The sequence below is a fragment of the Schistocerca gregaria genome, chromosome 1 (genome assembly GCF_023897955.1).
Source record: "Schistocerca gregaria isolate iqSchGreg1 chromosome 1, iqSchGreg1.2, whole genome shotgun sequence".
In the NCBI taxonomy this organism is placed as follows: Eukaryota; Metazoa; Arthropoda; class Insecta; order Orthoptera; family Acrididae; genus Schistocerca; species Schistocerca gregaria.
The window spans coordinates 484,591,381-484,607,678 of NC_064920.1; the positions used below are offsets into that span (position 1 = coordinate 484,591,381).

The 16,298-nt window shown below is 42.1% G+C and overlaps 1 protein-coding gene across 24 annotated transcripts in view; it reads left to right on the forward strand.

Moving 5' to 3' along the window:
• LOC126353529 (polypyrimidine tract-binding protein 1) overlaps nt 1-16,298 on the forward strand; it is a 509,631-nt gene that overhangs the window by 286,836 nt on the left and 206,497 nt on the right. The window contains exon 1 of one of the 24 annotated variants that reach the window (XM_050002783.1): nt 198-657. The exons of 20 other annotated variants lie outside the window; for them this stretch is intronic. In XM_050002783.1, the coding sequence (XP_049858740.1) occupies nt 604-657 (54 nt within the window). In that variant the 5' untranslated portion in view covers nt 198-603. Of the gene's footprint in view, nt 1-197; nt 658-16,298 lie in introns of those variants that run through there. 3 more of the 24 variants (XM_050002771.1, XM_050002770.1, XM_050002784.1) reach the window with 3 other exon arrangements.

Here is a 16,298-nt window from a genome sequence, read left to right on the forward strand (position 1 = left end):
GCTATTTATTATTGTCCTACCTTTCCTGAAGTAAATATGTATATACATCTTTTCACGTAATAGCATGTAGTTAAATATTAATTTGCAATATTGTCTGACTGTAGATCTGGCAAATACAGTAGTGCAGAAGGTATTTAATTGGCTGTTCTTAAACCACGCAGTTTGAACGTCTTCCCCTTACTCGTCAGAGATAATCTACAACGCAAATGTTGATGTGTCACAACTATCGTCCTTATTACAGCGTATGGAATTTGAGAAATATTAAAGTTTAAGTGGAATACACTTCTGAATTCATTTGCAAGACACGCTTCATTTAGAAACAGCGATTCTATACCGAAATCTGCTTTTATTGTGTTGGTAACAAGACTTTCTACAACAGAATCTGTGTTTGATTGTTGTGGGGTAACGCAAGTTATTTTAGTGTTTTAAGAATTGAAAGTATCTGGAAGCTTGTGTATTGTAGCTTGTTCCAGTGTAAAAAGATCAAATAAGTGAAAGAAAGCAATTTTTAATTCGTGACAGTTTCTGGCAGTTTGTTGGAATTTAACGACATCTTGGCGTTCCAGCGTTTCAAGAATACCTTTTTCAAGTAGCGGGCACAAAATGGAGATTAAACTGTCGTCTAGCCAATGCTCTCCATTGAGAAGCGGACGGAAAGTAAGCTGTCAAATTAATTTATATTATTCGTAGTCTGCTGCATATGCGTAGTTACATATCCCGAGATTCAGTAATCTTCAAAGTTAGCTTGTTTCTCTAACTTCGTTTGTGTGACGGTAGTATTTTCTTGATATCAAATCGGATTTACGAATAACTTCCCACAGCGTTTTAAGGCGCATTACATAGCCTAAAGATGTTTTACAGGTAGCAACCCTTGTCATTTTCACAGTTCGCGGTTGACGTACATGTTTTATTGTGGATCCTTAAATTACGATTTATTTTGCATTGTTTTGTCTCATTCGTCGTACATTGATTACTGAATCTTCAGTCTTGATAATAGATTTAAAAAAAATTGATGAAGCGTCGTACCTGCAGTGAATGAGGGACCGTTAATTACCTTTTCGATAAATTTGTTACATTAGATAGTTCCCTGAAAGTACTCCTGACGTATCTATATTGGAAGTGTGACATTAGAGTACGTGTTGCTGACAACTTTTTAAGTAAATAATGACTGCACGTTATGCTTAACTTCCCCTTTAGGAGGTTAGGGCAGCAAAGTGTAGAATCAATGTAAGATATCAGGGAGAGCCCAGTATAAAGTTCGACAGTCGGTTTGTGAATAAAATGTCACTGTATTGACTGCGTATTCGATTCTTTACGTATTTCCGCAAAAATTGTGCCGTCGCTCAGCTTATGTATTGATATATCGCCTGCGAAAGTTGTCAATGAACGCTCATTTGCAGTAGTGAATCTTGGGGAAACTGTTCGCTTTGCAGTGTTCGATGATCTTTTAATTTTGAGTGTATGAACTGCTGCCTTCGGAGACATTCAACGGCAACTTCATTTTTGTTGTGATACAGATTGGTTACAGATTTAATGAAAAACAGGTATCTGAATGATCAGGTTTTTAACCTTTCAGATCTCCGTTGTCTACTCTGTAAATTCGAAACACTTGCAGACTATTGGCACTATAATGTGTAAATAAGGTAGTCTTTAAATTGACACTCCTAGATTAAGTTACTGCAAGCTTATGTTCTTAGGTGTAGTTGTGGCAGTCCTGAATCAAGTGTCATGAATTATTTAATTCTGTGATCCTTGGTGACAACAACTCGTCGGACATTTCAGTATATTCAAATTTAAAAGAAATGTTCACATACTAAAGCCGTGTACTACGGATCGCTAGAATAAATAAAGGTGATGATGGCAATAACAATGTAGCTATTACGTAGTAATTTTAAAATATTAATGCTCGGCCAAGATTGTCAGCCATGGCTTCTCCGTCACCAAGAAACCAACATTAACATGTATTGGGGAAAAACCGAAGATATGACTGGGTAAGGTGGCAAAAGTCGGTATTCTCTTTAAAGTTCCTTTAATTTATGAGAGTCTCACAACATAATCAGGCGGTCCTGAAGTTCCATTTATTTTAGTAAATTTGCATAAGAGTTAGTTGACGGTAAATTGAGGTCATGGTTCAGAGTAGTTTCAGGGGTAAGACAAGGCTGCAACCTGTCTTCACTGTTGTTCATATTTATGGATCATATGTTGAAAACAATAGACTGGCTGGGTGAGATTAAGATACGTGAATATAAAATAAGCAGTCTCGCATATGCGGATGACTTAGTTGTGATGGCAGATTCGATTGACAGTTTGCAAAGTAATATTTCAGAGCTGGATCAGAAGTACCAAGACTAAGTTATCTGTGCACCGTTTAATCTTTCGACCAACTTTGTTGTATGGGAGCGAAAGCTGGGTGGATTCAGGTTACCTTATCAAGATGTTAGGATGATTGCAGGTACTAGTAGATGGGAACAATGGCAGGAGGGTGTCCACAATGAAATCAAAGAAAAACTGGGAATGAACTGTATAGAGGTAGAGCAGTCAGGATGAACAGGCTTAGATGGTGAGGTCATGTTACACGCATGGGAGACGGAAGGTTACCCAAGACTCGTGGGTTCAGCAGTAGAGGGTAGGAGGAGTCGGGGTAGACCAAGGAGAAGGTACCTGGATTCGGTTAAGAAAGATTTTGATGTAATAGGCTTATCAGAACAGGCACCAATGTTGGCACTGAATAGAGGATCATGGTGGAATTTTACAAGGGGGACTATGCTCCAGACTGAACGCTGTAAGGCATAATCAGTCTTAAATGATGCAAAAGAAAAGCCCGAACCTTTTCAGTCAGTGTCGTCAGTCAGAAAGCTGATAGCCCTCTGGGCATAATGCAGTTTCAATGTAAGAATCCGCGGCTTATTACATACTAACATAGGCTTTGTTAAATTGCTACCAACAGCTATAATGAATCTCTTTTGACGTGAAATTTCTTGTGCTGTGCCGGGGTTGCCCAGGCATCAAGGAATGAAAGCATGAAAAATAAGTTAATACAGCCAGTATTCAAATCGTAATGGTAACTGCAGTTTCAGCGAGTTTTTTGTTTCACTAATCAGTTCGCGATAATAAGTGCAAGTCAGCGCGAAGAGGATTGTGAGAAACTGGATACTATCTCGTCACAGTAAATCATGTTGCCCACGCACGAAGAGTGGGTTAGCGGTAAGTCGCTGGATGAGTCAGTGCAGGCCCCAGTAGCGGTTGTCGCCTCCGCCCGCTGGCGTTGTGCTCACCCCCACGTTTTCCGGCCGTGGTAAATATTAGATCGACAATATCGAACGGGCGGGGCGCTGTGGGTGCGCGCGACGCGTCAGGGGGCTGGGGCCTCGCGTGACGTCAGCACAACACTGACTCACGCCCATACCAACATCGTCGTTCCCCGCGGCCTTGCCGCTGTGCGGGCGGGACGCATCAGTCAGCAGCTGCTCGGGGCACACTGCAAGGAAGGTCGTGGTAGCGTGCCGAGGGAGGCGGCTTAACGTCGTGCGAGCCACTGGTGACACATTTCTTACTTGTTGAAATGTAATGTTGTCTTTTGTGAATTTTGCCTCGCACGGTTTCAGTACCTCACATATGAATTACAACAGTAGCGCCTTTTGTTTGAAACTTTATATTTATTGCTGTCCTGGAAAGTGGGAACGGCAAACTGTTTTTGCTGTGCAGATTGTAACACGCCACAACATTTCAAGTCACTCAGATGTTATTAGCGGTATCAACATGTAAACAAGTCGACATTAGCTGATACCAGAAGCAGGATGACTCCCACTTGGAGCCGTGATTCACGAGTAGCAGACCATACAATAGTAGCGGTCGCAAGTATACACAAAGCAGTCAGAAATGATGATGATGATGATTGGCTACTGCTACATATATTTTCATACCACGGTGCTGTGACAGAACCCATTGAAATATCCACATGTTCGTATGAGATTAACGTAGATAGACTCGATACAAATGGTATGACATTACATGCTAGAGATTTTTATGGGCAGTGCGATCAAAAAGCATGGCTGATGACGGCTCTTTGTTTCGGGTAATGACGTGCAGAGATCACTTACCCTGTTCGCTGTAAACATTGAGTTGTCCTGATTCAGCATTTTTTCTCCTCTATTTACAAGTAGTCTATCGAGATAAATGGCCACCTCGTCCATATATTTTGTTCTTTTGCTCCACCGACATTTATAGACGGAAATTAATGATGTACTTCACTGTTATTTCCCTCGTATTTTTTAGCTTGAAAGCTCAGTAATTGTCTACAACGCTGTGTCAGAGAAGGCAAGTTGTGTATTTGGTGGGTTATCCGGTATGATAGAATATAAATTTGACTTACTCAGAATTCTGAGTAAATATAACAGAAAGGTTACAAAATTACATGATATTTACAGGTACCGTACCATCGGACTGTTTGTAGGTAATAACATGCGGAACCGTTATTTTCCGGCGAACTAACGTGGTGGGCATCACACAACCTTCCACATACGTAACGAAACTCGCGACAAGTGACATCGAAGATGCCACACTATTCGAATACACCATACTTCTAACTTCCCTTGGATTATATTCTTCAGGAAGACACCCACTCCAAGTCAATGTACCTTCAAGAGGCACTGGAGTTCAGGGATTTTGTCAAGGGTGCTAACTTCGTCTACAAGCACTCAAATTATTCTACTTCTATCTACCTACCTTCCTCGGGTAGAGTACAGCAGTAGACATAAAAGCTAGAAATATGTAAGAAATACATATAAAGAACACTAGCCAAAACGGTGGCGATGTGCAGGCCAAGACATTCTAAAGTCACTGACAAGCTTCTGAATGACTAAATAAGCTTATAGCGCTTAGAAAGGGTGTCATTACTCCCGGCTGTGCAAGACACCGAAATGAACTAATTCAGGGAAGCGTGCGTTCCTGTGTATTCCGTGATCGTATGCTTATTTGGCTGTGGCTGTTTGATATGCGAAGTAGTAGTTTGCGGAAGGTGAACGCGTTCGAGCCTCTGTCCATTACGCTGTATAAATAACTGCAAATCATGTAGTGCACTTAAATTTCGACTGTCTTCCTTCACTCGTGATTAAGAAGTGTGCTACATTATTATTTGGTTGCATAGCGTAAAAAAGTGTTGGTGCAAGAGTTCTGTCAAGACGTTGAACAGTAGTCTTAATTTTAAATGTATCACAAACCAAAAAGCTTTGAACTTAGCTGGTGTAGCTTGTCATTTTCAGGCTTGAGCAGCTCATTGCTGTTGGAGATCCTTTATTTTCACAGTTATCTAAACGTATTTACATAAAAATTTTTGCATTGCGTTTTGCTATTCTTGGTAAGTTAGCTCGTGTTAAAGATCAATGAAGTGAACTGTAGGTGTTACAGGATGGGGAAAGTTAAATGGACTCCAATTTACAATGAAATGAATGTTATGAAAACATACACAGAAAAAGATATATTAGCAAGATGTCAGAACAGCTTCAATGACAATAGAGTGGAAGGTAGAGGAAAACTGTAGGGGAAAAAGATTGGAATATTTACAGCATATAATTGTTCGATGCAAGTGGTATTTAAAGAGGCCGATACAGGAGAGGAAATGTTGGCGGACAGCATCTAACCAGTCAGAAAACCAATGACAAATTCTGCCATCGGCATGTAGAATTCAGAGAGGATCTAATTTCCGATTTCACGTTTCACAGCTCTTCCTGCATGTACTACGGTGGTCGTTATTAGGTACTCGAGATACAGGAAATGTTTCTGAAAACATATTCCACGGATAAGTCGAAAGTGGACCATTTTCCATGACCGCTGTTTCATTGACAGGCATTTTTAAATTTTCATTGCGAGTACTTGATGAAACATGGTTTTCTCTTCCTAATTTGAGTTACTATTAGTATAAGTTGCTTACGTAGTTAAGAAGATACCCGTTAACTAAACAGCGCTGTTTGCAATAAACGCTATCGATGTGTTATTAAACTCGGTAAGACCATTTTTGGTGTTAAATGTTGCCTGTCACCAGCGTTACAATGTCGATCCAGATGTAACGGACTGCGTAGTTCGTTTGTATCTAAAAACTTTGCTACACAGTAGTTTGTCCTGTTGATGGCCATAAGTGTGGCATCTCAAGCTTCCAAGACTGTCGAAGCTCTAGACACTGCACCCCGCTTTCATTGCTACGAGCCAGCCCAGACGTTCAAATGGCGGAAAGGCGAGCTAGTACTTATGAATAATGAATGCCTCCCGCGTGGCAGGAGGATGGATGAAAAAAGTTTGTGAGCGTTGGCTGGCGTGTGCGGTCTTACCTGCAGAGGTAGCCGACGTGAATAGACTTGTGGGCATAGTGTGGCAGACATGTTGTGTGTTGTTAAATCACGCGTTCATTCGTTCATTTCATTTCATTTGTTGGAGAGCATTGCGTGATTTACACGAAGGGAGCTGTAGTAACAGGAAATTACAGAGCGAGCTGGTAATCCAAAACTCCAAGTTGGTGGTGCAAACTTCATAACAAAAAAGAATATTACCGAAACCATAAAACCTAGAATGTGGGCAATGGGAGAATGTCATTTGGACTGACTGATAAGTGTTATTTCACACAGAATTTAGGCTGAATTTGCATCCCATGTTTGAAACTTGGCGGAGGTTCGGTAATTTGGATCGCTATATCGTGGTATTGCATAGGCCTCGTGGTTATTCTGCAAGGTTGCATTAATGCCAAGGAATATGCAGCGATTGTGGTGGAAAAGTTCCTTCACATGGCACAATGTTTTATCCCCAATGGTGGTACTGTATTCAAAAACAGGGCCCCTTGGTCACACAACTCGCATCGTCCCGAACAAGTTTCGTGAACTTGAGGATGCGCTGTTTTATGTCGCGTAGCCACCAGTCACGAGATCTGTGTTATTGTCAGTCTTTCAGTGCTGTTTGTGTGGACTCCAGGACACGTCGGATTCCCAATTAACGAACTTGCAGACAGTCTGGCCAAACAGGCTACACGGAAACCGCTTCTGGAGATGAGCGTATCCGAAACTGACCATCTTTCTGTCTTACGCTGGAGGGTTTTTCGGCTTTGGGAGACGGAATGGCATAACAGTACGCACAACAAACTGCTTGTCATTAAGGAGACTACGAATGTGTGGAAGACCTCCATGCCGGCCTCTCGCAGGGACTCTGTGGTTCCCTGCCGGCCAACGCATGGTTACATCCTCCGTCGCGAGGACCCACCTCGGTGTCGCTGTGGCTCACGAATGACAGTCGTCCACCTCTTGCAGGACTGCCCACTTTAGCCGCTCTGGCGGACTTTTAACCTTTCCAGCACGCTACCTTCAGTGTTCGGCGACAATGGCTCAACAGCAGCTTTAGCTTTATTCGTGAGGGTGGGTTTTATCATTTGATCTAAGTTCTAGTGCTTGTCCTTTGTCCTCCACCCTAGACTTTCAGGGTGGAGGTTTTAATGTGTTGCAGAATGGCTGGCTTCTCTCTCTTTATTCTCATGGTCAGCCATGGTAGTCTGTTCTCTTGTTTTGATCTCTTCTAAATGTTTCTTGCGTCTCTGTGGTTTTCTTGTCCGATTTTGTCCATTTTAGTGTTTGTTGCCCTTCTGACATTCATGTTTTCTCCTTTCTTCCAGCTGTTTTTTGTATGTCTCAATTATTTTACTACCACCCATTTGGAATTATTTTAATCGGAACGCGGGACCGATGACCTCTAGCAGTTTCGTCCCTCCCTCCCCTCTTTTAAACCAACCACAAATCAGTGTTATTGAGACGTATGGTTCACTTTATAGAGAAAAGGGTGCGTGATTGCTGTCCATTTGTCATCCTTACCCGAACTTGGCACTATTTTATGGGAGGAATGTTATGAGATTACTTTGAAAACCACACAGATCCAGTATTTGTTCATGCAGACGAGACGAGAAGCTGTACTGAGCGCATACGGGTTTCCAACACTGTATTAGGCATAATTGTTTACATAGGGTCATAATGACAACTTCTTTATATTTTTGACAATTTGCTGCATACTGATAATGGCACATACGCAGGAACAACCTTGCCATGAACGTATGTAATCAACAAGAAATAAACAATTTTCAGCTAATTTTGTCAAAAGCATAAAGATGTCATACGATAATGCTTTTGATGTTCCCATGTTTTTGTCCACTTCCAGTATTTGTGGCAGGAATAATAAGAGTGTATCTTACAACCTTGTAATCAGCTTTTTTGAATGTAGTCATTCCTTAGTTCCGCATTTCAGGAATGGATTCAAGGCATGTGATATTAAAAGGGTAAATAGCTAGTCTATTTTTTTTATTGGCACACAGATGACGACAAATATACATCATATTTTATGTATCTTACAGTATTTTTCCACGTAGTCTCCACACCGGTTCACATATTTTTTCAATCGCAGCACCAAATTTGACATGCCCTGCGGTAGAATTCGACCGGCTGACTGGAACCACGGTCGGACTGCTATCTTGGTTTCATTGTTACATGTGAGTTGCTATCCTGGTAGGAACTTCGGCGGTCCGAAAACTTGCTAATCACTAGAGGCGTGGTCCAGAATTTCCCAGTGCAATTCCCGGAGCTTTCCGGCAGTTCTGATTGCCACATTTGGTCTTGCATTGTCGTGGAGCAGAAGCACGTTGCTCACATCGATATTCCATCGGCGCTTTCGCCTGTTGGCAGCCCTCAGATGTGACAGTGTGGAACAAAAACTGTCGGCATTGATGCATGCGCCTGGCAGCATGAAGTCCAGCAGGAGCGAGCGGTCTACGGCCCCCAGAAGGCCGATATTTACGCAATAGATGGCGGTGAACGGGATTTGTCACAGGCAAACCCGGATGTTTCCATACCATGCTCCGCTGCTTGGATTGCGGCATGAAATGCTGTATCTACGTTCCATCACCAGTAACCAGTGGTCCAGGAAACCTTCACCTTCCTTGAGTGAAGTTTCAGAAGATTCAATGACGTTATTCCCTTGCTTTTCATGTCATCCAACTGCTTAGGCTCCCAACCAGAAACCTAATGACCCATGAATGATGACGTAAGCACTACCATATGATATGCCAACTTCCCGGGAAATGGCCGCGATGTGCACTTAGATCTGCTTTCATCACTGCATCCACGCAGGAAATCTCACCTTCCCGACCGCTCATTGTCATACAAAACTTCATGTCAAACATCACACCGCCGCCACCTCACAGTCTCAGAGCGAGACTGTTTCCCCGTATGTGGGCTGCGCCGTAATTTGGGTAAAAAAACTGGGACAAAGACTTTCTGATTTGCCATCGTAAATGTATTCTAAAGGCAAGTTGTACACAATTTTCAGTTTCAGTGCGTTTCCAGTTGATGTAAACTATGTTGCTAGTTGAAGCTTGTCAACATTCTTCTGTAGTGTGTGCTCAAGCATTTACAGGGTGTATGCGACCCGCGACAACTGTGAGATCCGGGAATTTTTTCATTCAGGACAAAACCGGGAAAAACCAGGGGATTTTTATAATTCCGGGATTTTTTAGTTTTCAGTTAATTTTTTGTGATCTTGACTGGTAAGAACGATACTCTAACAAAGGACATTACTGTATCCCGTTGCTGCAGAATAATACCGCAGCAATAAAACATGAAAGAGGAAAAAAAGGAAAATAAAACATAAATTGCAAAAGAAATGCGCCGTATAACAAAAGTGCTCATACAAGCGTCTGCCAGCAGCAAAATGTATTAAAGACTTTAGGAAGACTACGCAATGCTTCACAACAAGAAGTTACTCCGATGAGCGTGACGTCACAAAGGTTTACGTTAGATTCATTCGAGCAGTTACGTGCGGGCTCGATCGTATGCGCAATTGATTCGCATCGCGTAGACTTCTCCCGCTTGTAGCTACAGAAACGTGGCTGTTAAGCAGAAGCAGCTAGCAGCCACACGCTACCCGAAAAAATTTTACTGGCGCGCCCAAGCTGCCACATTCACGCATGCGTAGCAAGCCCTGGTCTGCGATATGGGGAGGGGGGGGAACCGTGGTGTCTGAACCGGGTGGCAATTTCGAGGGGAGGGGGAAGAGATGATTCATATTCTTGAGGAAAAACCTTTGTTTCACTGGAAATAAGATTATCTTCTCGGTGTATCCAAGAAAATGAATTTTTGGCCAGATCGCTGCAATAGTAAAGGCCAGTTCTACAGTCACCGTATAGCAGCCTCTTAAGTTCCATTCTGGGAGTAGCATGGAAAAAGCGTTGTACGAACACGTAACAACGCCTAACCGGAGAAAAATCGTGGCATAACTAAACCGGTGATTCTGGCAGGGTTAGTGAAGTCAACCGGAGAATTAGTTTTGACAACGGTACTAATAGTTACCTATTAGTAATGACAAAATTGTTAGAACGAGGAAGGAGAAGAAACGGGGACATCACACAAATTATGGAAGAATATACCTATCCCAAATTCATACAGAAATTTCATACTGCTGCTTCCGATATTGTGCTTGAGAAACTGGAGCGTATGAATGAAATACGAAACTATTTCCTAAGAAAGGTTTTTGCTTGTAGTATGCCAAATAGGCATTTCATATTGGTACTTCGTGAATTATATTGTCATGGTACAGAGATGACGATGATTGCCAGAAGTCTTATTTGGTGACTTACAGTTGCTGCAATATTAGAGAGGCCTGTTTTATGTAGCAGACTGACAAAATAGAAGAAATCAGATCGAGTAATCACACCAGTCTTCGGTACTATTTGCGTTGATAGCTTTTTCATTATTTTCCTGCATTTAATTTTATGTCTCACAGAGTAGCAAGTTATTACCTAATAGGCAATAGAGTGCAAATGTTCTGAAGAGTTTTTGTTCTCCCGCATACAAATAACGCCATCCAGTATTAATTGCGAGTTTATTTTTAAGAGGAGCAGGGCTGGGTACAGTAGAGGCATCATAGATTTTAATTTCCATTGTCCTGCATATAGTTTGATGGCATCAATTACAAAATAGAAAAGAGTTCCATAGGGCGAAATACAGTGACATGCGATAGAAGAATGCTGCGTGAAGAGGCGTGGCACTGCACTTCGGCATATTTCCGATCAAATTAAGTTTCCTCGAAGATGTACGTTTTAGGTATCACATCTTCAGAAAGATGTGCGCTGCAAAATGTTACTAGTTTCAGTGTTTATTTCCTCCTTTCTTACAGTAAAGAAGGATCAATCGCCTTAGTTTCAGCCCTTCGCTGCATTTAAAGTGCATGTTTCCATCTTCTAGCACGTATGACATAATGCTATGTTAAAGAACCAAATACGAGATAATACAGTACTGGTACTGTAAGAAAATTTGCGTCCCGAAAACCACATTTAACAGCTTAATATCAGGTCGAGGCCTACTTCGTTTGAAATCTGGACATGCGAATGTGCGCTGTAAACCGAATTATCCATTTTAGTATGGTTCACGGAATTCCGATGCTCTCGGAGTATTCTGTGATGTCTTGTTTCTTGTGACATATCGTAAATGTTTTGATGTTCTACACATACGAACATACAGGCTTCCTACGTCATAGTAGCTGCGCAAGCGCGGTGACGCCTCTTACCTGGCTCTTTGTTAACTGCTGAAACGAATCTGTTTTTAACGAGTCATGGGAAAATATTGCTAACTGCTTTTTGAAAAGCGTTATTTTCAAAGTAAATTTTCTTTTACGCAAGATAAACCCTTTGCGAGAATGTACGATGAATTTGATAAATCAGCTCTTTGATGACGAGCCCTTTAGAATAATTTCGAGCCCACATTGGCACATTTGTGTCGTGTATCTTAGTCTCATGTGCAAAAAATAAAAAAAACAAACACAACACATTTGTGAAAACTTCTCTTGTAGCTTATTAATCTTAAGTCAAATGCTACAAGGAAAGCAAAGCTTTGACATGTAATAACATCACGTATTTTAATTTAAACGATTAACTTTTCCTGTTCGTGTGTTCGCGTTATTTAAGAGATGTTACTTTTGGGTGACTACATCACGTGCCCTAGGCTGTGAATATCAGCCGTCATCGGCTGACGAGATCACGTTACACGAGCTATGACTGGCTAAGAAAATCGCAATATCGATTTCAATGCTTCGGAAAGTAACAATCGGTGTTTGACGGAATCCGAATTTATACCTTTGTCATACGAAAATGTGTAATTTTATGCCACTGTATAAAACCATAACTATTCCGAGGATGGACAACTTCTACAGTTCCGAGGGAAAGTACACTACTGGCCATTACAATTGCTACACCAAGAAGATGACTTGCTACAAACGCGAAATTTAACCTACAGGAAGATGATGCTGTGATAACCAAATGATTAGCTTTTCAGAGCATTCACACCAGTTTGGCGCTGGTTGACCGGCGTTGCCTGGTGAAACGTTGTGATGCCTCGTGTAAGGAGGAGAAATGCCTACCATCACGTTTCGGACTTTGATAAAGGTCGGATTGTAGCCTATCGCGATTGCGGTTTATCGTATCGCGACATTGCTGCTCGCGTTGGTCGAGATCCAGTGACTGTTAGCAGAATATGGAATCGGTGGGTTTCCCCGTTTTTTGTTCGTTCTATTCATTTTCTTTTTAGGTGAGGTGTTCGGTGTTTCTGTACCTTGAGCTTTGCTTGCGTCAGGAAACTGATTGAATGACCCTGTAGTTTGGTCCCTTTATATCCCAAATAAAAAGTGTGGTCGAGGAGACTTTGGATGACGCACGACCGGAAAAGCTATTAAACATGAAAAACGGGTGAAAATATGGAAAAAGTAATTTGATTCGATCTGACCGTCAGTTGAGTATTCGATCTTTGGTTAAACTGTAGGAATTGAATGCGTAAGGCAAATTTTACATAACCATTTTAACATGATTATACCCTCCCACAAACAGACCAACCAATTAGCGAGGTCATCGGTCCCATCAGATAATGGAAGGACTGGGAAGGAAGTCGGCCGTGCCCTTTCAAATAAAAGTTCCGGGAAATTCAACGTGTGTGCACGTAACTGGTACCGAAAATGCTCACTATCAAACAAAAAGAAACTTCTCAAAATTAGTTCTGACACTTTGAATACAATTGAAAATGATAATTTTTGGAAATATAACATGTGACTAATCTTGATTTTTCGTTTATGACGTAGAAACTAAACCTGTGCGTGCACTAGGGCCCAACTACAACGATAGCGAATGAGCTCGATTGTGCAAATAAAGATTGAAAGCGATGTTTTTTTCCGACATTCGTGAAATTCTCTTCAGTGGGTTCCTCGAGATGAAGCTATTAAATATTACTATCATGGTGTTCTTGCTAAACTCCGTGAGAAAATATGAAAACGAACGATGCGAATTGTAGACAGTCATGGGTTCTGCATCAAGGCAAGGCACCGGCTCATACCGCAACGCCTGTGATGAGGTTTCTAGCAAAGTACAGCATTCTAGTATTAGGCTACCCACCTTATTCGCCTGACCTAGCATCATGTGACGTATTTGTTCTCCGAGGTAAAATCTGCGTTGAAAGGAACAAGATTTAAATCCGTTGAAGCAGTTGAAAGAAAGAGGCACGCGTCATAAAAGTTCAGAGGAAGACTTCCAGCACTGTCTCCGTCAATGGAAAATTCGCATGGAGCATTATAGTGTTAGAGGGCAGTAAATTCAGGGGGACAACAAGTAAATAAGCATTACAGGAATGCGTTACAGGAATGATCCCGTTATTTTGTGGCCACATCCCGTATTGTAGTTATCGAAATTCACACACACAGCCAACGAAATTGTATGTTCCCAAAATCTGTTATCTTACCAAACTTGCTTGAATATGCAAAAATATGTAAAAAATAACAGGCTGTTAATGAGGAAAGAGGTGACAGGAGTAATTCAGAAACTCTTTAGTATTTTCCACCACTGCTGCTGTTATATAATTGCTCAATGTAGTGCCGATCACAGATAGGAACCTTCTGAACAACGCAAGAGCAAGGGTGTCAACTAGTGCTGCAGGTGGCCGGATACGAATCAATGACTATGCTTAAGAATAACGCAAAGTTTTTATGACATTGAAGCTGTGTCTACATACTACAGACAGTTTGAAAATTACGATCGTCCATGGTACCTTTACTTGAGTGATGTTAATGAGATTAATTAGCACAGACGGGTCAAATAATTTCCTTTATTGAAGATAAGTATGGTCTTGGAAGCCATTGTATTGTATTAATCCGGGGACCTAAAAACGACGGAGAGGCTTCGTCCCACCGTAGCCCTCAGTGGTTCACAACCGCACAACGGGTCACAGCAGTTCATTCACACCGAACCCCGGGGTTGTTATGCGGTTCGGCCCCAAGTGGAGTCTCCTCTCCCGGGGAACATCTCATACCAGACGAGTGTAACCCAAAATGTTTGTGTGGTAGAGTAATTATGGTGAACGCGTACGTGGAAACGGTGTTTGCGCAGCCGTATTGCTGACAGTGCAGCTGAAGTGGAATAAGGAAACCATCTCGCATTCGCTGAGATAGGTGGAAGATGACCTTAAAAATCATCCACAGGCTGTCCAGCACACCCGACCTGGACACCGGGCGGATTGGTGCCGGTTACCGGCACGCCTTCCCGCTCGGGAAGCAGCGCGTTAAACGGCGCGGCTAGCAAGGTGGCAGCCGTAGACGTGTGCGTGTGCGTGCGCGTAATTCTGATGACGGCCTGTTTCGACGAAAACTTTAACAGTAATTTTGTTGCACCCAGCTGCGACTCAACATCTCTGCTATATGGTGAGTTGCAACTATCCTTGCATCATTCATTATTCGAATCTGGATGTTCTATAGTTTTATTGAAGATAAGTGAGATACTGAGTATTCGGTTTGTATAAACAAAGAGCAGGGGGACTGTGCATAAGTGTGTACAGAAGTTCTGCTGCTAACTTAGCCATCAGTGACTGCGAAAATAATCTCGGAATCAGTGGGGAACCCTTTACAGCGTACAGAGAATTAATACTCTGACGAATATCAGAACAACCAGCGAGTAGTAAACGCTGCACACAGATATGCATGAAGGTTTTAATTCTGCAAGAGTTATTTGAGTGAATCGATTACTGAGATAGTGCAATTCAAAAGATAAATTATAGTTTAACGAGTCAAAGTTCAAATCTAATGATACCGTAAGTCACCAGAATTGTTTCAGACAACATTCACTTAGGCAAGGAAGTGAAACTATCGGAAGCAGAGTTGTAATTTAACGCGGCGCAAAGGAGCCTACGCTTCTTAAAAAACGGTCAAAACACAATAAAACCGAACTGTGTGTAATTAACAAAATTTAATTAACATACAAAATGTTTCATCTTCAACTCTCACAAAGTCGTCATAATTAATTGAAGGCGACTGTACGTCACAAGAAGTGTTATTAAGTGCTGGGCTTCACTTTTTCTTGCAGTATAAGGAATGTTAAAGTAATATAAAGTAAATGCTTTAGTGCTGAAGTAATTCTATCTCTATACAGTAAGATTACGTTTAATTCGGATTTTAACAACTCTAGGAGAGTGAGGTAATGGCCTGAAATTATAGTTCTCCGGAAGAGGAAGCAAGCAGCGCATAGCTACTTCAAGTGGAAACCCAGCGGAACAATCCCGCAGATTGTGAAGGTGTTACGGGACACGGACGTGGTTGGCAAGCCGTCTTTAACCGTACCAGCTCCCGCGGCGGGAGCAACGCTCTGGGCTAACCAAGGCCGCAGGCTTGTCCCGCTCGTTAGCGTCACACGCGCCAGCGGCAGCGCGCCAGGTAACTCCGGCGGTTCTCGCCAGATAGCTAGCCGATCGCAGCTGGGTAATTCACATAGGTGCGCTATGCCGGGAATGCCTTTACTCCTAGCCGTCAGCCTTGCGAGTCCCGCACATATATGTGCATGTACGTACCTGCGATGTGCAGCGGAATTTATCGAAAACCTTTATCGGTGGCTTTGATTGGTGTGAATCAGTATTCTCCTTAACATTAATCCGATATTTTTAGACGGTGCATGTTGAAAGGCTGTGTTTGCCTTCCTGAGCTGTTAATTTCTCTGAGGCAGGAAGAGCACGTTAACGCAGGCAGCAGCAATACTTGGTGTAACCCCCGTGCAAACCAGACCGCAGCGCACTGAGTTTTGAAATATTTACATACCAGCCATTCACGCTTGTTGCATTTAACGCCGCTGACAACGGATTTAAATATTTTAAAATTTTCTTTAGGCAATGCACTACATGGGACAGGGATGAATGGCCTACAGTTGTGTTAAAATAGTGCCAATAGGTTTATTTTTGAGCCATTTGCTATCTTTACTCGTT